Source organism: Amblyraja radiata, chromosome 38, assembly GCF_010909765.2.
Source record: "Amblyraja radiata isolate CabotCenter1 chromosome 38, sAmbRad1.1.pri, whole genome shotgun sequence".
In the NCBI taxonomy this organism is placed as follows: domain Eukaryota; kingdom Metazoa; phylum Chordata; class Chondrichthyes; order Rajiformes; family Rajidae; genus Amblyraja; species Amblyraja radiata.
Genome location: NC_045993.1, coordinates 5,478,273 through 5,499,200, shown reverse-complemented (window position 1 = coordinate 5,499,200; position 20,928 = coordinate 5,478,273). Strand labels below are relative to the sequence as shown.

The window sequence follows — 20,928 nt, the reverse complement described above, 5'->3', positions numbered from 1 at the left end:
GCAGATACTGTATCTAAATCAAAGGTAGACACAAAATGCTGGAGTAACTCAGCGGGTGAGGCAGCATTTTGAAGGGTCTCGACCCGAAACGTCGCCCATTCCTTCTATCCAGAGATGCTGCCTCACCCGCAGAGTTACTCCAACATTTTGCGTCTACTTTCCTTTTTAAGAAAATATCCCATTGGTGTTGATGACTGTAAACTTGCATTGGGAGGTCAATCACAAAAAACAAACAAATCCACAAACTAGCAAAAAGCCCATGTTAAGCAGTCATGTTAAATGTGAATGACCATGTGCAAGAAATATGCCCAAGCAAATACTCACTGCTCCAGTGTTCTGTTGGCGTGTATCCAGTGCTCCTGCCAATCCTTCAATTGCCTGCGGTTCTTCATATTTTACACTGAAACAGAGATGACATCCTCCTGTTACCAGAGCCCCATCCATATTTAAACTCCACACCCAAAGACTGCAAGGAATAGTCGACATGCACAATAGATCACACTGAAGAGAGAAGGGCAGGAGCTCGTAAGCAACAAGCTGTCTTAAACTCATTGTAACGACAGCTTCATCTCTGCAACTCAACCGCTGCGCCAACGTGCCAGCTTCCAAAATTCACCTCCAGAAAGGGTGACTCCTAGTTCCAGATTCTTCAACAAGAAGAAACATCTTCTTCACATTCACCCAGCCATGACCTCTGAGGATCTTGGTGTCAATCAAGTCCCCACATTCTTCTAAACTCCAGCAGATAGCCTTTCTTCATAAGACAACCCATCCATTCCAGATATTGGTCCAGTCAACCTTTTTCAGAAGGTAGACACAAAATGCTGGAGTAACTCAGCGGGACTGGCAGCATCTCTGAAGAGAAGGAATGGGTAACTTTTCGGGTCTGGAACTTTTTCAGACTTCAGACTTCAACCGTTTCCCTGGAGCAATAGGTGATAAAGAGGGGACATAATTGTAGTAGAAATGAGTGATTGGGACTACAGGAAACTTATCCCCATAGCAGAGGTAGATGAAACTAAAAGGAGAGATTTAGGGCAATTCTCCCTACTTTAGTGTTTAATTCCCCTTGCAATCAACTGACAACACTCTATCAGCGCTCCAAATGACTCACTGCCATTTGCAAATCATGCACTCGGATACCCAAAGCCCTCTACATCTCACTGCTCTACAATCTCCCACCATTTCAGACTCACCTGATTAAGCAACAGAAATAATCCTGGGTTTAGATCAAAACCACTGCTGTAGTTTGAAGAGAATTGCGCCAGGTTTTACAAAAGAAGATTTTGAAGAAATGTCCCAATCAAATCCATTCAGCTCATCCCAGTCGAGTTGAAATGAGTTGCTCTGCCTAATTTGCGGTCAAACTTTTCAAAAAAAAGGGGGTCGGTGAATGGACCACTGTAAACAATAGCCTCAATGATAAAGAACAGTACAACAACCAGAAAACTGATGATGAAAAATGGTAAGAAGGGCTTCAGGTGTTTCAAGTCCATCTCAGAAGCTAACGACTAACCACTACTATGCAAACCAAAGAACAACTTTCTCAGAAGGGGCTTGAAGTAAAAATAGAACGCGTCTGAAAATAGTCCCAGCGTGTGTACACAGATTAAATTCAGAGAACTTGCAACTTGTTTGAAAATGACGTCTCCAGATAATTAATGTGGACACTAAAACTGCTTCATCGGCTGCTACTGTTTAGTGAGGGATTACATTTTTATTCACAACAGAGCAATTTCTTCTTTTGTGAATCATTCTTAAGGTGCAAGTGTTGCGAAGGACAGTAGGACAGCCATATAAAGCCAAGGAATCTCTCAAATCTAACTGAGAGCAGTCAGGATCTGGACATAACAAATGACTTGCGAGACACACTTTCCTTAGTCATACCTTGAACTACCAGCATGGACATCTTGTCCTAAATTACTCACTCAAGCATTTTGGAAAGAATAGAATAGCTAGAGAAGCATAAGCAAAGAGCAGTCGCTCGTAGCTCAGGAATATCGCAGAGAAAGGCAGAGTTAGAAGGTCAACACACAATCCCAAGCATTAGTGTATATCTCATCCCTTTTAAGCAATTTGGATATAACGATGGGTTGGAGTAGAGAAGAGTCTTAAGGGCCTGTCTCACTTGGGCATCACTTGCGCGTCATGCAGGTGATGCGCGAAGATTTTGTGAATTCCAAAATCCTGGCACGCCGCGCCTGACCGCACGTTACTGCCTACGCCTACACGCCTCACCACGCGCACGTCGTGACGCGTAAATGATGCCGCGTAAATTACGCGCAAATAACGCCAATGTGGGACAGGCCCCTGAATGTTCACATCTCTGAACAAAACAATGCTCAGTATTACTCCAGAACAGCTGCTCTCCAATTTGAAGTTTGTCATAAACAGTCATGACATTTCATGCTGTTCCTGATTTTTTTGGTTTCCTCTCACACGCGATATGAACAAATGTAATCGCGTAGCTTCTGATTACTTTGGATTGTGTCTTCATCTTTACTAGAAGGGCTCCAAGCCAAAGGGTGGCACAGTGATGCAGCTGGCTCACACGCCAGTGACCTGGGTTCAACCCTGACCTTGGGTGCTGTGTGTGTGGAATTTTCCCATTCGCCCGGTGACCACGTGGAATTCGCCTAGATCCACCAGTTTCCTTCCACATCCCAAAGACATGAGGGTTTGTAAGTTAATTGGCCTCGGTAAAATTACTCCAAATGTGTATAGGGGGTGGATGAGTAAGTGACATAACATACAACTATTGTGAAAGGATGATTGATGGTCGGCGGGCCGAAGGGCCTATTCCATGCTGTATCTTTAAACTAAACCAAACAGGACGTTTGACGACGATAACTTCTTCAGGGCCAGATTCTTGGCCACCAACACAAATTCTCTAATGGCAGCACTATGAATTAACATACGATCCTTAGCCAGCAGCTGTTGTGTCGTAGCTTGATTTTAAACCACCTTCTTATCTGGTTAATTGTGAATAGTCGCTGCTCAAATGACAAAGACTAACGACATGAAAACAAGCTGTGCGGATCAGAAACGACCCCTAGATCTGGCAATTCTTACAAAACGGGAAACATAACATATTTTGTCCCTCTGGTATTTGAGGCCTCAACCAAGTAATTTATTTCATAATGGAATAGAAAATGGATTGAGGAAATGTCCCGCTTCTGCCCCCCCCCCAATTCACATTTACTCACATCAACATAAAAAAAATATTTCACCCTAGTTGTTACAAACAAAATCAAAGTGCAAAGCAAAAAGGTTTATATTTTTAAAACACCTGATATTGAAGACAAAATCATGCCAGAAAAATGATAATATTTCCTTTTTTTAAAAATGTGCTAGAATTCGTTGGTGGCATCAAATTTGACGACGTTTGCACTGGTTTATAATTGTGGTGTAGTTGCCTCATTTGAGTTTTGTTGGGCCTGTTCCACTATGTTGATGTTTTTCCACATGCAGGGAGAGGGGAAGGAATGATTTCTATCTCATTGCAATTCTGTCACACATACTCCTTCATTAAACTGCAATGTGGTAAAATGACTCAGCCGCCATCTGACACTGACAGTGGAAATTAAGTCACACCCAATGATCCAGCTTAGAGGTCATCATACCCTTCATTGTTGGACAACGGCCCTGCTTAGATTACAACGACCAATCTTGTACCAACGTGAAGAATACGACCAGGTTGCACAGACAGCAAGGGCCGAGCTGGGTTGAATTGCATGACCATAACTCAACCAAAGTGCCCCACAGCGTGGGTTTCAAGAATGTGCTTATTCAGTGGAAATACTAGCTTGGTCTCGTCAAGCTGATAAGATCTGCTTCGCGACAGATGCACAATCCTTGCCTTGTATTGCTCAACACTAACTTAGTCAACAATTTATGGACCTTGGGAAGCACTCTGGATTTAAGAATGGGAAGTACAAAATGATAGTAAAATAACATTTTCAAAGCAATGGTTTCTTCACGAGCATCAATTAAAACAAACCTTGTAAATTACTCTTCCATTGACAGGATATAAATGCACGTGAAAGTGGGGAAACGTGCCAGATTCTGAGGTTACGCCCTTTGGGAGGTCAAATTCCTGCAGAACATATAGAGTAACCAAGAGTGACTCTTGGAGTTCTGATGTACAGCGGGACTTGGGAGTACAATTCTATAGTTCCCTGAAAGTGGCCGGATAGAGTGGTGAAAAGGACATTTGAGATGCTTGCCTTCACAAGGTGAGGGATTGAGCATAAGAGCGATATCGGTTCAGTTTAGTTTAGTTCATTATCAGTGAAAAGCTTCTGTCGCGTGCTATCCAGTCAGCAGAAAGGCAATACGTGATTACAATCAAGCCACTTACAGTCTATAGATACATGATAAGGGAATAACGTTAGGTGCAAGGTAATGCCAGCAAAGTCCGATCAAGGATAGTAACAAGGGTCACCAAAGAGGTAGATAGTAGTTCAGCACTTCTCTCTGGTTGTGGTAGAATGATGAGGTAGTTGGGATGTGTCACGTTGCAGTTGTACAAAGCGCCCAGTTTTGTGAGTCTGTTCAGTAAATGAGGCTTGGGACATTTGTGCTCCATGCCTTGACACAGTCAGGACACCAGAATAGGTGAGACGTGCTGGAATTTCTCCTTCAGCTTGTTGCTGACATTCATGTGGTCATGAGTGCTGGCCAACAGTTCTACACAGGGCCCACAAGCTGAATACTATCCAACCCTTCATTCCTGAAGATCTTTCAGAGCGCAGTCTGAGCCTTGCCTGCCTACAAGTTGAACCTTTGCCCATACTGCAGCTGCTCTCATCCAAACCCTTATCACTCCATTGGCATTGTCTCCTGTTGACTGCATTCTATTCTGCAACAAAAATATCATTCTGGAATTTCATCTCTATCCCATCACTCCAGAATCACCTCAAAAACCCAAGGCAACAGACATCCCATCTAACACCTCCCTCTTTGAAACATCCCCAGTGTTAAAATTCCCCACATGTCAAACACTGACCTCTCCAGAGATTCCCAAACCCCTACCCCACCTCTATAAACTCACCAAACATACAATCCACAGTGCAATTTACCCTCAATTCTGGGTTCTTCTGCAATGAGCTAGTAGTGCTCCCACTCCACAGCTCCAGTAACCTGGAGTTTGACCTTCTGTGCCGTTTGTGTGGAGTTTGTGCATTTCCCTGCCACTGGTTTCCTACCATGTGCCAAAAGTGTGCAGTTTGGAAGCTTAAAGGCCACTGTTGAAAAATATAAGCTTGCTCCTCATGTAGATGGAAGTAGATTTGATGGGACCGTGGCGAGGATAGACCACAGGGAAGATGGAATTGTTTTGGGAGTAGATTTACACTCCAAAGGGCAGAATAGCTTATTTCTCAGTTCTAAAGAAACATAGTAGTTGAAATCTGGCCATCACTGGAGGCTGTGCTTTCAGCTTTCTAAGTCCCAAAAGACTGAAACTCTCTTTTCGGCGAGCTGCTGCGACTATGACGGGTGCCGGCAAGTCGCCAAAAAAAAGACTTTCAAGACTTTCCCAGTTTTTCCTTCAGGTATCAGTCCCCTAGTTCTCGGGGGTACACAAAAAAGCTGGAGAAACTCAGCGGGTGCAGCAGCATCTATGGAGCGAAGGAAAGAGGCAACGTTTCGGCCCAAAACGTTGCCCTTTTCCTTCGCTCCATAGATGCTGCTGCACCCGCTGAGTTTCTCCAGCTTTTTTGTGTACCTTCGATTTTCCAGCATCTGCAGTTCCTTCTTAAACACTCTAGTTCTCGGGGATGGCTTCCAAATGAGAATTGTCCAAAATATCTATGTTTTCCCCCACTCATTCAGGTACCCAAGTAGTTGCAGTATGCGTTCGGGGTGGGAGATTGCAACCTTCACGTGGTCCACCCTGTTTCAACGAATGCAATCAACCTGGCGTGCACGAACAGAAGATCAAACAGAACAAGTTGTCTTACAACTTTAGGCTGTGCACGCCACACGCAAGAAGGAGAAGTATACGTTCCATTTTAGACTTTACTTTACTATTGTTGCATTGGGCAGGAACAAAAAGTTAAGAGAAATATTGAACTTGTAAATCAGTAATAACTTACCTCTTGCGCTGATCAGCCAAGGAATGGCTTCTAGTCTGTGCAAACATGTCAAACTCTTCTTCCGGGGTTTTTGGGTGACTGTTTTCCAATGGCTGCACGCTTCCGATTCCACTCCCACTTTCTCCTGTAACACCTGAGGATACACACACACTAACTAACAGCCAGCATAAAACGTCTCAGACAAAGCAATCATCATCTGCTCTCTGCACCTCAACTACTGAGACTGTGGTGACCCTGTCCCGACAGCGTAGTCGCTGTAGATTGAACAATTTACCATTAACTCTGAAGATTTGCTCCACTCCTGCAGGAGGTTTGTTGGAGGTGAAATGTAATTGTGAATAGTGGAGGTGAAAGTGAATTTGTGGCTCAACCTCTTCACAGTCATATCTTGTGATTTCAGTGAGTTGTAAATTTTGATTTGAGATATACTTTCTAGTCAAGAGTTGGCCGCCAGGCTGGTCTGAACAGGTTACTTTATAGGCTATTTTATTCGTATGGCTGTATGGTGACCACAAATTTCACTGTACCAATTGGTGCATGTGACAATAAATGTCTCTTGTCTTGTCTCTTGTCTCTTGACTTTGGGATTTCAGAGGCCACTTTGCAGTTACTCAAAACCATCTGATGTTGAGCAATGCATTGTAGGTTTTACTAACTTTGAAACAGATGCTTCCCATGCAAAATCATTAATATTGTCCCCATCTATAAGCAGGAGAAACTTTATCACCCAGAGTTTGTTTAATTCCATCACCACAAAAGTAGTAGATTAAATAACAGACTATAAGCATATTTCAAACTACTTTGCCCCCATCAGGGAACAGCACCATACGAGGTTTAGAGTCGACTGCAATTGTTATCACAGGTACCAGAGTGGCTCATGAGAATGGTCACTTATATAATGCAGTAAATGGCTGCTGCAATCTGAGAATAGACACAAAGTGCTGGAGTAACTTAGCGGGTCAGGCTGCATCTCTGGAGAAAAAGGATGGGTGAAGTCTTGGGTTGGATCCTTTTTTTAAGACTGAAAGTGGGGGAGGGGTTGGGGAGGAGGAGGAACTAGAGGTAGAATATGGCCAGAAAAAAGAGGGGTAGCAACAGATGACCAAGGAAGGGTGGAGCTCAGAATGGCCCATTGTTAGCTGGCAAATGAGGTGATAACGCAGGGATACAGGGATGCGAACAGTGGAACTAGTAGGATGATTAGGGTGGGAAGAGAGGGAATGCAGGGCGACTTGAAATTGGAGAAATCAACGTTCATTCCACTGGGTTGTAAGCTGCCCAAGCGAAAATACGAGGTGATGTTCCTTCAATTTGTGTGTGGCCTCAACCTGTCAGTGGAGGAGGCCCAGGACAGAAAAGGTCAGTATGGGAATGGGAGTTAAAATGTTTGGCAATGTCGGGACATTGTATAGGAGTGAGCGGACTTGCAATCTATACTATATACGACACCTCCAAGAGTGGAAGAGGAATGCAATTTCTACCCTCATTCCAAATAATAAGAATCAACCAAAGTCATCACTTACTAAGTCCCGCCATCTGTGTCGAGATATTAGAGGCAGTAACTGGAGTGACAACAGCAGGAGAATTTGGTGTAAGATTTATTAAATTGTCCGCACTCTCTGAAACACTGGGCACCTTGAGAGAGGAAAAATAACAGTCAATTAATTTAAGACATACTAGATGTTTAATACAACTTAAAAAAAAACAAAAGAAACTTTGCAAACAAACCAATTTTTGGAAGCAATTGGGATCAAGTATATGGACTGGAGGCAGCATCTATGGAGGGAAATGGATGCACAATCTTTCAGATCGTGACCTTTCTTTGGACTGAAGATGGATCCCGACCCAAAAAGGTCTGCCCATTTCCCTCCACGTAGACCGCCTGGCATGCTGAGCTCCTTCAGAACTTTGTTTGCTCAAGATTCCAGCATCTGCAGCCACTTGTGGCTTCATGTGTATGGAATCAAAGAAATCAAACAAGAAATGATGGAGGCTGTCAGATGGGAAGTTGCAATCTACAGTCCGAAATGGAAGCAAGCGTGGTGCTTGCAGACGTCATAAATCGATTATCTAATTTGTTTTGACAAATTATTACTGCTGCTTTGGTTGCTCTCTAAGGTAGTGCATTCAAAATCTTAACATAAACAATAAATTCTCCTCACCTCCCACACAAAATCAGATTCCCAAAGTACTACATCACACATAACAGATCTGTTTTCACTGAAGCATACAAAAGGAATGTCAGTGGTGGAGTGGCTGTTTCAACATATGCGAGAATATGAAAGTAAATCGCCTATTAATTATTATTTTTTTAATATATTGAGTTTTCAGAACTTCTTCCGCAAAGAAGCAGAGTTTTTGAATAATTTTTTTTAAGCCGAGTAGTTAAATACTTGCTCAACAACGGATAGATGAAAAGGGCAGGACACTTCATAGTCTGATTGCATTTTTAATTTAGAAAGAGGTCAAAGTGCTATAGGAACTCAGCGGGTCAGGCATCATTTGTGGAGGGAATGGACAGGCAACATTTCAGGTCACAATGCCTGTCCATTCTGCCTACAGATGCTGCCTGACCTGCTGATTTCCTCTATCATTTGGTATTTTGCTCCAGATTCTAGCATCTGCAGTTCCTTGCGTCTCCTGCTAAATTCACATGATCGTGCATCAAACGACAGACAACATTATCTGCCTTCAGGCTAAGTTACCCTTGGCGCCAGCTCTATATTGCATCGACTCAGCCTACAAGAGTAAATCACTTGAATGATACTCACTCGGTTGGCAGTATTCTGTCCAGTTCTGAATCTCTCAAACCTGAAAACAAGAAAGGTCGAATCCATGAAGTGGACGTTAGGTACGAACCGGCAAATAAATAATTCACAGGAAAGGTGCACAGGAAGGGGAAAAAATATCTCATTTTAGTGCTTTGTTAAAATGGACCAAAAGCACTTTGTGACCAAAATAGCAAAAGGTGCAGAGCCACTCAATATAGCTGAAAAGGTGCAACGCAAGGTACCTGTCATATCGAAGGAATATGTTATTGAGATTGTCATTGATATGCAACAGCTCCTCTGTCACTTGCTCGCTGGTCACTCTGGAGATGAGATCCAGGATCCTCTGTTGCATCGCACGACATGTTCTGTTCAGCTCCTGGTGGCGGAATTGTAAATTAGATACAACTGCTATATTTTCTGTAAACAGGTGGGAAATCAGTGATAGCTAGGTGAATGTTTAAATATTAAACCTCTTTCCCTCTTTCACAATTTCCTTTCACTAAAGTGTAGACACCCTTTTTCAAGAATGCCCGTCACTTGCAAATCTAAACAATGCTACCAAAGTGGGTGACTGCAGAGGGCATCACACTCAAGCTAGATTGTGTTCACATCTAGGATGTAACTAGGATCCAAGGGCCGAAATTACAGGTAAAGGTTGCGCAGGCTAAGACTTTATTCCTTGGAGTGCAGGAGGCTGAGGGGTGATCTGATAGAGGTGCATAAATGGCGTGATTGCACAGAATCTGTTACACAGGATAAGGGAATCTAGAACCAGAGGAAATAGGTTGCAGGTGAGAGGGGCAAGATTTAATCGAAACCTATGGGGCAAGTTTTTCACTTAATTTTAAAACTGAATGTCATTACAGAAGGGTGTAAGCATGAACTAGCTGCCAGAGGAAGTAGTTGAGGCAGATACTATAACAGCAATCAAGAACTAGCTTAGATGGGGCATCTTGGTGATGTGGTGATGGGGGATTGTGGGTTGTCAAAGATATTTAACATACAACAAGATAGTTGTTTCAACTTTGCATCTGGCCAAAAGTTTATCACTTCCTAACCCTGTACCTGGTCCTATCCTGTTCCATTTCACTTAACATTTTACAAAGTGGGCAAATTAAACTTGGGACACAGATGAACCCTAACTTAATTGATTGGCATTACAGAAGCAAGTGGATGAATGGCCTGATCTTATTTCAGATTTAAATTTCACCTGCAATAGTTCAAGGTCAGAGGGATCTTCTTGACCCGGGACCATCTCGGTCAGCATTTCAGACATCACTTTGACATTACCATTAACGACATCCAGTTCACGCCGCAGTTTTACAACCTGCAAAACACGATTTAAAAGTCAAGGTCAAAGAAGTGCATATTGTCTGCCTTTTAGTTATTCTAGGTGCCTCCAACAAATACTGACTCAAGTATAAAACATTTGGCGAGCTTGCTGGCATTCTCTCTGGTGATAGCTTGGCTCACTCATGATGCAACAGTATTCAACACCAGAGAAATTATATTATATGACAAGAAAGTAAATCATTTATCACTCAGCAAGCTCCATGTTCAGTCATACCCGGAGTTGTTCAAAAGCATTGACTACATTCAAAAATTAATTGTCTCTTCACATGATAACATTATGTGTATTAATTGCTCAAATAAACAGGCACAAGTCTTAACATTGTAAGATGTTGGCAATTATAATAATTTGAGATGACAATGTTGGTTTGCTTGATAGAAAGGAAAGGTCCAGACACCAAAGCACATCTTTTCTATCCAGTGAATGAGGCATTCAATTACAGAAAAACAGAATGATGCTGTGGATCATCATACACTTACGTTGGTGCCTGTTGTAAACCCTTTGTGAGAGCAGTCCAATTGATTCTAGTCACAGGGCCAATTCACCTACAAACCCGCACATTTGGGATGTGGAAGGAAACAGGAGCACCCGGAGAAAACCCACACAGGGAGAACATGCAATTCCACACAAACAGCACCTGAAGTCAGTATCAAACCCGAGACTCTGGCACTTTGGCAGCAGCTCTACCAGCTGTGCCACATGAACACTATATCCCTAGGATTCCACCATTTTGATGTATGTCTTCTTACATTTTGAATGTGGGACCGTATCAACAGCTTTACAATACAAGTCTAGACTACATCAAGTTAATTACTATCATTAACACCAAAAATGTTTTCCAGAAATAACCAAAGTCAAATTAATCAAACAACATTGTTGCTTACAGCAATGAAGAATATCTTTGAACAATCCTGCCTCTCTGAATGCAGACTAATCCTGTTCCACAATTTTTTTAACCAATAATTTACGACCATTTAACTTAAACTCTTCAGCCTGTAATTATGTAATTCTTCGCTGCAGTTTTTCTAAAATACAGTTGCTGTCCTCCAGTCATTTAGTACTTCACATGCGGCCAGAGAAGTTCATGTATTGGAGATATTAATCGAATTAGAAGGCAATAAATTTCAAGGATCTTTGGTTTGAAGGAAGTGACCTTGGAGATGTATTAATTTTATCTTCCCAAATTTAATGGATTGGAAAGTAGCAAATGTATCTCCATTGTATAAAGAAAGAAGGGGCATTTAAAAAGGGGAACTAAAGACTAGTCAGCCAACATCAGTAATGGAGGAAATACTGTAACATGTTGTTAAGGACGTGGTGTAAAGATTATGAGAAGATAATCAATGAATTGGTAAGACTCAAACCGCGATAAGCAAGGGAAATCATGTTTGACAAATCTTTTTTGTTTGAGGTGGTGTCCAGCAGAAAAATTAAAGGCAAACCAGTTGATGTCATGTATAGAGTTTCAAAAGGTCTTCAATCAGGCCAGACAAAAGGTTATATAAAACGAACTAGGGAACATGGATTGAATCGTTAGTTATTAGACATAACGACTATTACAAAGTTTAAGTAGCATTTGGACAGGTACATGGATAGGGTAGGTTTAGAAACTTTAGAGGGATTAAGGGCCAAAGGCAGGCAGGTGGGACGAATGTAGAGGGGGCATGTTGGTCGATGTGGGCAAGTTGGGCTGAAGGGCATGTTTACACTCTGTAAAATTCTATGACTATATAAATAGAAAGAATAAATGTGTCCTTTTCGGGTTGCCAGAATGCCCTTCATCACCTGTACACTGTATATTGGGGAAGGCTCGATCGTGTATTGTCTTTCTGCTGACTGTTTAGCACGCAACAAAAGCTTTTCACTGTACCTCAGTACACGTGTCAATAAACCAAATTAAACTCAAAATGTGATTACTGGAATGCCCATACATCAATGATTTAAATGAGAGGCTCGCATGAGATATATCCAAGTTTTGCTGAGACGAAGCTGGGGAGCAGTGTGAGCTGAGAGAATGCAAAGAAGCACGTTAATATATATATCAAATGGAATATCAATCATGTGAGGGGAAAAACAAGCCTGAAATTCCAAATCATATTTCATGAATAAAGAGATACTACCAGAGATGGTCATAATTGTTATCTTACAGTCAGAGACCATTCAGCCCACTGGGTCCATGCCAGCTCCCAGAGCAATGTCATCAGTCCCATGTCCCCAAAGGCTATTCTCTTTCACGTCCCCATCAACTTCCCTTTGACTGTTTTACCATCTACTTACACTGGGGGCAATTTAAGCAGCAAATAACCAACAAGTACATTTTAGAAGGTAGACAGAAGTGCTGGAGAAACTCAGCGGGTGCAGCAGCATCTATGGAGCGAAGGAAATAGGCAACGTTTCGGCCTGAAACGTTGCCTATTTCCTTCGCTCCATAGATGCTGCTGCACCCGCTGAGTTTCTCCAGCACTTTTGTCTACCTTTGATTTTCCAGCATCTGCAGTTCCTTCTTAAACACAAGTACATTTTAGAATGTTGGTGGAAACCAGAATACAAAGCAAACCCACACAGTCACAAGGGGAACGTGCAAACTCCACCAAACATAGGAACGGAAGTAATGGTCAAACATATATGACTGGAGCTGAAGGGCAGGAGTACTAACTGCTGAACCACTGAGCCATCACATTCCATTCTGGGGATAGAAGATGGTTTGACTGCCCCGACCGACCGCAGGAGAACAAAGAGGAAGGAGATTGAACGTTATTGCCTTCCATCACAGTGAGGAATGTGGAATCCACTGTGATGGATGTTTATGTTAACTTTTATGTGGTTGTGTGTCTTGTTGCTTTTCACTTAGTATGGTAACTTAAATTTCACTGTACCTTAACTGGTACATGTGACAATAAACTGACCTTGAAACCTTAATTAATCCTAGACGTGCAGCCACGAAGCTCACTGTACTATACTTTACCTGTTCAAGGGAGGGAGTAATTCCACCTTCTGGTGATGCTACTGGAATGGGTTGTTCAGAGACGGGGAACAGTGCCGACTGCACTGCACCGGAATTCTGTGATGCTGCCGGGTCAACTTCAGGAGTGGTCTGAAAAGCAAAGCAGAAAATAAGCATCTGTAAGCAGAGAGATAGGCAATGCAAAGTTTCCAACCTGAGAAGCAGCTGCACAACAGAATAATTGCACTGTTAGAGATGTAACTATGTTGTATTTACTTTGACCCACAAGAGATAATAAAAGTTGGAGAAGATTATATGATGATTTAACAGGCTCATTCACAGAATTAATTCATCCATAGCAGGTAAAACATTGCAGAAACAAGGAACCGCGGATGCAAGTTTACAAAAAAAATACATAAAGTGCTGGAGTAACTCAACGGGTCAGGCAGCATCTCTGGAGAACATGGATAGGTGAGGTTTTGGGTCGGGACCCTTATTCAGATTAATCTTGGGGGGTCGGGTTGGGGGGAGAGAGAAAGCTGGAAGAGAGGAGGGGCAGGACACATAGCCTGGCAGGTAATAAGTTGATACAGATGAAGGGAATTTTTGATAGGCAGATTGTGGACAGAAATGAAAAGACAGAAGGTGTTAGACAAAAGGATTGAAGAATTGCGATGCTAGATGAAGGAATGTGGGTGGAAGGGGAGGGAGAGGCGAAAAGTAGGTACGAGTCCCAGTGGAGTGCAGGAGAGAGGGTGAGGGGTGTTTTGTAGTCAACTAAAATTGTCCAATATATAAATACAAGTGAAATGTGGCACTCAGTATCTGAGTGCAATGCAAGGACTTAACCAAGGTGGGGCCAAATAAATCAGATTTATGGCTGTGGAAGGAATGACTGGACTGCCATTATGTCCTTCGGGAGAGTTCAATAAAGCATGCAAAATTGAAAGTCTATTTACATTAATCTTGCAAAGGCCCATTTCCCCCAGTAAAGGTAACAATAACTGGGGGCAGTGGTTTTTATTAATGGTAAAAGGATTAAGAGTTTTGCTTTTTAAATTTAACATCATTGCTTGAAAGAGATCCAGTAACACTCAATACATTTAAAATGTACCCAAATAGCCACACAATGAACCATAAAATTCCATTGCATTGACCAAGAGCTGGAAAGTGGGATTGAAGGGCACATTTGGGTGATACAGACATTATACATCAGGATTAATCTCTTAGACACTAAATGTTGGAGTAACTCAGTGGCACAGGCAGCATCTCTGGAGGGAAGGAATGGGTGATGTTTCAGGTCGAGACCCTTCTTCAGACTGAAGACGGATCTCGACCCAAAATGTCTCCCATTCCTTCTCTCCAGAGATGTTGCCCGTCCCGCTGAGTTACTCCAGCATTTTGTGTCTATCTTTGATTTAAACCAGCATCTGTAGTTCTTTAAGACACAAAAATTGATCTCTTCTTATGCATTTTCTGAAGAAGGGCCCCGAACCAAGCCATTCTCTCCGCAGATGCTGCCTGACCCGCTGAGTTACTCTCGCACTTTGTGTTTCACTCAATATTCCAGCATCTGCAGTTCCTCGTGTCTCCCTTCCTAATGATTATGTGGAAGTACTTTCGAAGTCATCGGATGATATTTATAACCTGAATCAGAGAAGATTTTCTCCTTAATTAGTTCTGGTGTGTAGCCTAATTATAACTTCACACTGGAAATACAATTGAAACCTGTTTGGTTAATGAACGTAATTTACATTGTCTGTGCAAGAGACAGTGGTGGTCTTGATGGGACTGCTGCTCCTAAAAGGGAAGTCATTGGTGCCTCAGTGAAAGAACTCCAAATAATTTTTTGTCAATTTTTTTACATACAGATCTGTTTGGTTCTGTAACAAAAGGAATGCTTAATAAAAATAGCCCATAGCACAAATGTTGAAAGGCACATGGGTTTTTTTTTAATACTCTTGAATATCTCAAATCACAGTACATCAATAGAAAATATATATTTGAAACTGCAGTTACTGTGATGTTATGGGGAAAAGCAGAAGTGAGACGTTCAAACAGCAGTCGGAGTTTGAGGTTAAACATCCTCCACAACACCAGGACTAACTCAAAATGATATCTTTTACATACAATTCTCTCCACACTCATTTTGGGAAACAGTTCCATACTTTTAAAGAGCTTGAGTGAGTTACTCCTCAGATGTTCTCAGTTCTTTGATAGGCTGGGACTCATCGACCTTCCTACAAGCTGCACATTGGGTACATGAACGGGAACATTTCGTGTTTGGGCGGAGATGTTACAGAATAAGATACAGGTCACTGGAGCTATCTAAAAGTGTCAGCGGAATACTCAAACTTTCAACAACAATGAGTTCTATATATTTAGAAATCTGTGATGCAACATCAGCACAAAACGGTTTGTCCAAGGCTATTAACACATTGGGAAAGGCTGAAAAAAAAAACTTTTTTCAATGTAAACACACAGTAGCGCAACCGGTAGAGCCACTGCCTCACAATGCCAGAGACCCAGGGTTCGATCCAGACCTCGGGTGTTGTCTGTGTGGAGTTTGCATGTTCAATCTGAGACCCACATGTGTTTCCCCCACATCCCAAAGGGGTTTGTAGGTTAATAGGAGTCTGTAAATTGCCCCTGGTGCGTAGGAAGTGGATGCTCTGACTGTCTACCCTATCTATGTCCCTCATCATTTTATGAATGACAATCATTCAGCTCTCTATATTTCCCTGCAGATTGTGAGTTTGTGAATGAGATCTTTGCCATCCATAATCTTAAAAGTAATTTTGATAACATTTGGTTATATTCAATATCACTTTTACTAAAGTTATCCACTTTGTGAACAGATGGTTGGCGTGGACTCAGTGGGCCGAAGGGCCTGTTTCCACGCTATCTCTCAACACTAAACTTATCTTTAGCAAATTTATGATTGCCAAATCAAATGCTTTCTAATCTCAAGAGTGAAGCTAATTTCTCCTCCATAATAGCTTCAAGCCTGTCTTGGCCATTAGACTGATTGCCTGTTCAAAAGATCTCATGGTGGCAAAACAGCTGATCAAAAATTTCCCTTTCCCTATTCCCTTAGCTGGCATTTTAAATGTTTCCGTTCCCTCCTCCATCCTTCCAAAACATGGTTATCAACCATCTCCTTGAACATCTCACACTTGACATGATGGCCTGACAAAATGCAAACCCAGTAGCAAAGACGTAGAACATAAGCAGTTTTGCTCTCCAAATAATTATTGCAGCACTGGGAGACTCAAATCAGTCACAAATGATCCGTCTGACCAGTTTACACCTGCAGGTTTTGTTATAATCAATGCTGCTGTCAAATATCCACATCATCAAAAGCCTAAATCATCAAAGACCTAAATCATTAAATGCTAAAAATATTCAGACTCTACCAAACCAACTTAGTTTAAGGATTTTAACTGTTCACTAGCCCATTAAATCAACTTAGTGGGGGTAGACACTAAACAGAATTCAGCTTATACCTTTCTAACTTCAAGTAACCCTTGCTTTTGCTCTTTCTCCATCCCTCCCCCTCTTTCTCCATCCCTCCCCTTCCCAGTTCTCAGACCAGTCTGACTGTCCCTGATTACATTTTATCTCTCTTTGCTTTGTTGTCACCTTCTCCTAGCTAACAATGATCTATTCTACATTTACCTTGATCTCTCCCCCCTTTGATGTCTGGTTCTCACACCTGACATTTCCTTATCTTTGTATCTCCCCCTCTCCTGACTCTTAGTCTAAAGAAGGGTCTCGACCCGAAACGTCACCCATTCCTTCTCTCCAGAGATGCTGCCTGTCCTGCTGAGTTACTCCAGCTTTTTGTGTCTATCATCGGTTTAAACCAGTATCTGCATCTCCTTCCCACACATTCATCTCATACTTACTCTCTGAGGCGTGTGGATGGGAGACAATGCATCAAGATCAGTCATAGGGAACTCTAGACCCTTTCTCCTCAGTTCTTCATAAACAGTCACAACGCCTGTGAGATCTGGAGTACTCCGGAAAGCATCAGCCCAAGCCTGCACCCAAAGTTAAAAACATTGGATTAACATTTTTACATATTTCTTAAACATGTCTGCTTTTATCTTTAACCATCTCTCATCATGGGACAGATACATCACAGCTTTCAAACTAAATTACCCATCCCACTGATAAAGTGCCAGTGAGGGTATCTGTACACAATGGCATCGGTTTATGGGAACAATTTATGGGGACAACTTATTTGTCTTCACAGAATTCAATAATCAGGAAGCACTGAATTTAGAAAATAAAAGGGAACCGATCAGAAGTCTCAGTAAGGGTTGCAGAACCAAATTTAAACAGTGCGGATAATCAGAAAAGCAGCAACAAATGTCTGTGGGTTAAGCACTGGAAATGTGGATTTAGCTGGGTCGTACTGTTTCAATTGGCACTGTGACCAAATGGCTTCCAACTCAGCCAAAAATGTTCCTGCTTTTGTTTTTCAAGTATAGTACCCTTGCAGAATAAAGGTACAGCTGCACTGTTGTTTAAACCTCAACAGTGAGAAAAATCCAGATTTCCAATTGAGGACTTACTCCTTAATGCCGTATATCCAAACATTAAAGTTTTGCTAACTTACATTATGCTGTCCCAACAGAATAAATAGTTCCATTATTTACTCTTATCAACTTTTTAAACTGCATTCACCAGAGCTCTCCTTAATCTATGTTCACAATCTAAAAGGCTTGTCTAGGTAACGTGTGCTCATAGATTAATTATTCTGGTAAATCTGTGCATCTTGCATTCTAAAGCTGATATATCTTCCTAAGGAAATGAACATTCTGCATTTCTGTTCCTTGTAGATTTGGTAAGTTCAGAAGTTATAGGAGCTGAATTAGTCCATGTGGGCCATCAAGTCTGCTCTGTCATTCAATCATGGCTGATCTATCTTTCCCTCTCAACTCCATTCTCCTGCCTACTCCCCATAATCCCGTACCAATCTCCGCCTTAAAAATATTAATTGACATGGCCTCCTCAGCCTTCTGTTAGGATAATGTGCAACTCATTCATTATTTTGATCGATTGTTAGCCAACACTACGGAGGCGAGAATCAAAATGTGGAATTATATGAGAATTTGCAACAAAAACAAATCCGGAATATCTAAGATTTTTGCATTGATGATTGTCATTAGTTGCCTAGGATTTACACCATTCCCGCCTCTTCCACGTTACATGGTTACAAAATAAGTGAGCTGACAATTTGGAGCAGTTTAAGCATAATGCTCTGATCACTCTATGGGTTGTGGATCAGTTGGTCTGCTGTTATCGATTTGTACAATAGACAATAGACAATAGACGCAGGAGTAGGCCATTTGGCCCTTCGAGCCAGCACCGCCATTCAATGTGATCATGGCTGATCACCCCCAATCAGTACCCCGTTCCTGCCTTCTCCCCATATCCCCTGACTCCGCTATTTTTAAGAGACCTCTAATGATCTCTGCCAATTGATTAAATATTGCAGACAGCTATGAACTATAGGTGTCTCTTACCTGGATTAAACTCAGCACTTTATCCTGCACTATATTGGGTGGATTATTCTTGGGCAGAATGGTTTTCACGAGCACATCCTCCACAAAGTCACGACTGGCCACCAGCGCGTGGAATCGGTGGCCACAGTTTTTCACACAGGTCTCTAGAACCTGTATTTGTAAAAAAAAAGAGACAAATCTAAACTTAGAACACCTTGATTCACAGAGCACCAATTAATTTGCCATTACAATGCTCTTAACACAAATGATTTTAAGTTAAAGGCAAAACACAAGACCAACCGTCAGGCACAACATCACTTCCCGGAAGTTTTTATTTCCCGAAAGCCTCTTCTTCAAGGCCCTGATCGCATCCTTTGGTCTGAGGAACAAAGCAAAGATCTATTTAGAAAGAGAAGGCAAAAATACTTGATTGCTGAATTTCTTTGAGAATGAATTGATGATTTGTTCAAAAAATAATAACCGCCAAGCTCAAGATAACACAAAATTGATTGCCATGGTCATGAAGAAGTGTCAGCATTAAGTATTCATATTCCATTCATTCATTTGCATATCACTAGCAATAATGGCATCTACTATCCATCCCTAATTGCCCCAAATTGTGGAGGCAATTGATCTATCAGTCACTCACAATCCATAAAAATGTAGTGCAAGTAAGTAATCACTGATGCCAAGGAACTGTTCAAACAGTAAAGGGTTGCAAGGATATCCGTAGCTACCCAGAAAAACAACAAAGGGCAAATGGATACATGTAGAAATAATTGACAAAGCTGCAATTCTACATTAATATATACTGGTGAGAAATTGCTGCTGCTTTTCAACTAAATCGCTTAATAGATATTTTGTTCACTTTTGGTCTTAAATGAATTGAGTCATCAGGAGTATGAAGGCAGAATATTTATAAGTTATGAAACAGTCGTTCAGGGTGGACAAAAGTGCTTTGTTCCATAGATGCTGCTGCACCCACTGAGTTTCTCCAGCAATTTTGTCTACCTTCGATTTTCCAGCATCTGCAGTTCCTTCTTAAACAAACCGTTGTTCAGAATCGTCTGAAGAAGGGTTTCGACCCGAAGCATTGCCTAGCTCCTTCTCTCCATATATGCTCTCCTCACCCGCTGAGTTTCTCCAGCATTTTTGTCTACCTTCAGAATCCAAAGCTCTCTAGTGCAGTGATAACCAACTATAATTAGACCACTCATCAACAGATGAAGGCATGGAAAACTTAATTTAACATTGCAAATACCGACAATGAACAAGTATGTCAAGAATGCAAACAAACGTGCTAAAGCAGACTTTATGGGCGTTTCCAGTTTTAACCCTACAATTTTCTAAAAATATCCTTCACACCCAATGTTTATTACCAGATTTGTGTGTACAATGGACCTGCCAATTCCATAAAAAAACATTGCAATAAATTACTAAATATAAAAAACAAGTATCACACATCTGTCATTCATAACACTTTAATAATCAAATTTCGAACTTTCTCCTCAGACATCCTCAGCCTAAGGTAAATTCATCGTGGAGCAATATTTCAGTGACTCTCATTTCTCAAATCAACAGCTTTATTCATGGGCCAACGTGCCAAATGGTGCTGTGATCCCTACTTCATCCTTCTTGATTGGCCATGGGGATGTTTCTCCGTGTATGGGCCATCTGATACAAATGAAGATTTCAATTCCGTTGGTTTGTCATTCGAGTGGATGTTTTTTCTATGCTTGATCAACATTGATTAGTCTTGATGTTGAAGTAAATAATAAGGATAAGGATAGAATGTTCTAAACTGTCACTAGAACCGACTGCATTCACACGGAGCAGGTGCATTCCTCTAGAATAAACCAAGTTGTTTATTACTTTGAAAAGATCAAAACACAGTGATCCAAAGGGGAATTGCAGTTGGGGTAAACAAGATTCACAATAACACGAAAGCCGAACGTTTAACAAAAATCCTTTCAACTCCCCATTTGGATATATTAAGAAAGGCTTCTCTCAAGCCCAAAACTAGGGTTGAGGAATGAGAATAAATATCAGTCAGTTATGAAATACCTGGTGCAAGCAACTCGTACGTGAAATTTAGAATTGCTATGCTCTTAATGAAGGGAAGCATTTTTTTCCCAAACCAAGGGGAAGCATCTTTGGGGAACAAATTATAAATTCCATAAGGGCAAATTTGTATAACTTGAACGCAGGCCTGTATTTATGGGTATAGTAACATGATGGTTATACTGATGGA

General features: G+C 41.5%; 1 protein-coding gene across 3 annotated transcripts in view; it reads right to left on the bottom strand.

The window, feature by feature from the left end:
- Positions 1 to 20,928, bottom strand: part of LOC116967037 (TOM1-like protein 2) — a 44,801-nt gene that overhangs the window by 11,100 nt on the left and 12,773 nt on the right. For all 3 annotated transcript variants that reach the window (XM_033013478.1, XM_033013477.1, XM_033013480.1), the window contains exons 3-12: positions 18,978 to 19,056; positions 18,699 to 18,848; positions 17,073 to 17,207; positions 13,186 to 13,314; positions 10,080 to 10,196; positions 9,112 to 9,245; positions 8,870 to 8,909; positions 7,622 to 7,733; positions 6,099 to 6,231; positions 325 to 400 (exon numbers count right to left, since the gene is read on the bottom strand). In XM_033013478.1, coding sequence (XP_032869369.1) covers positions 325 to 400; positions 6,099 to 6,231; positions 7,622 to 7,733; positions 8,870 to 8,909; positions 9,112 to 9,245; positions 10,080 to 10,196; positions 13,186 to 13,314; positions 17,073 to 17,207; positions 18,699 to 18,848; positions 18,978 to 19,056 — 1,105 coding nt within the window. The remainder of the gene's footprint in view (positions 1 to 324; positions 401 to 6,098; positions 6,232 to 7,621; positions 7,734 to 8,869; positions 8,910 to 9,111; positions 9,246 to 10,079; positions 10,197 to 13,185; positions 13,315 to 17,072; positions 17,208 to 18,698; positions 18,849 to 18,977; positions 19,057 to 20,928) is intronic.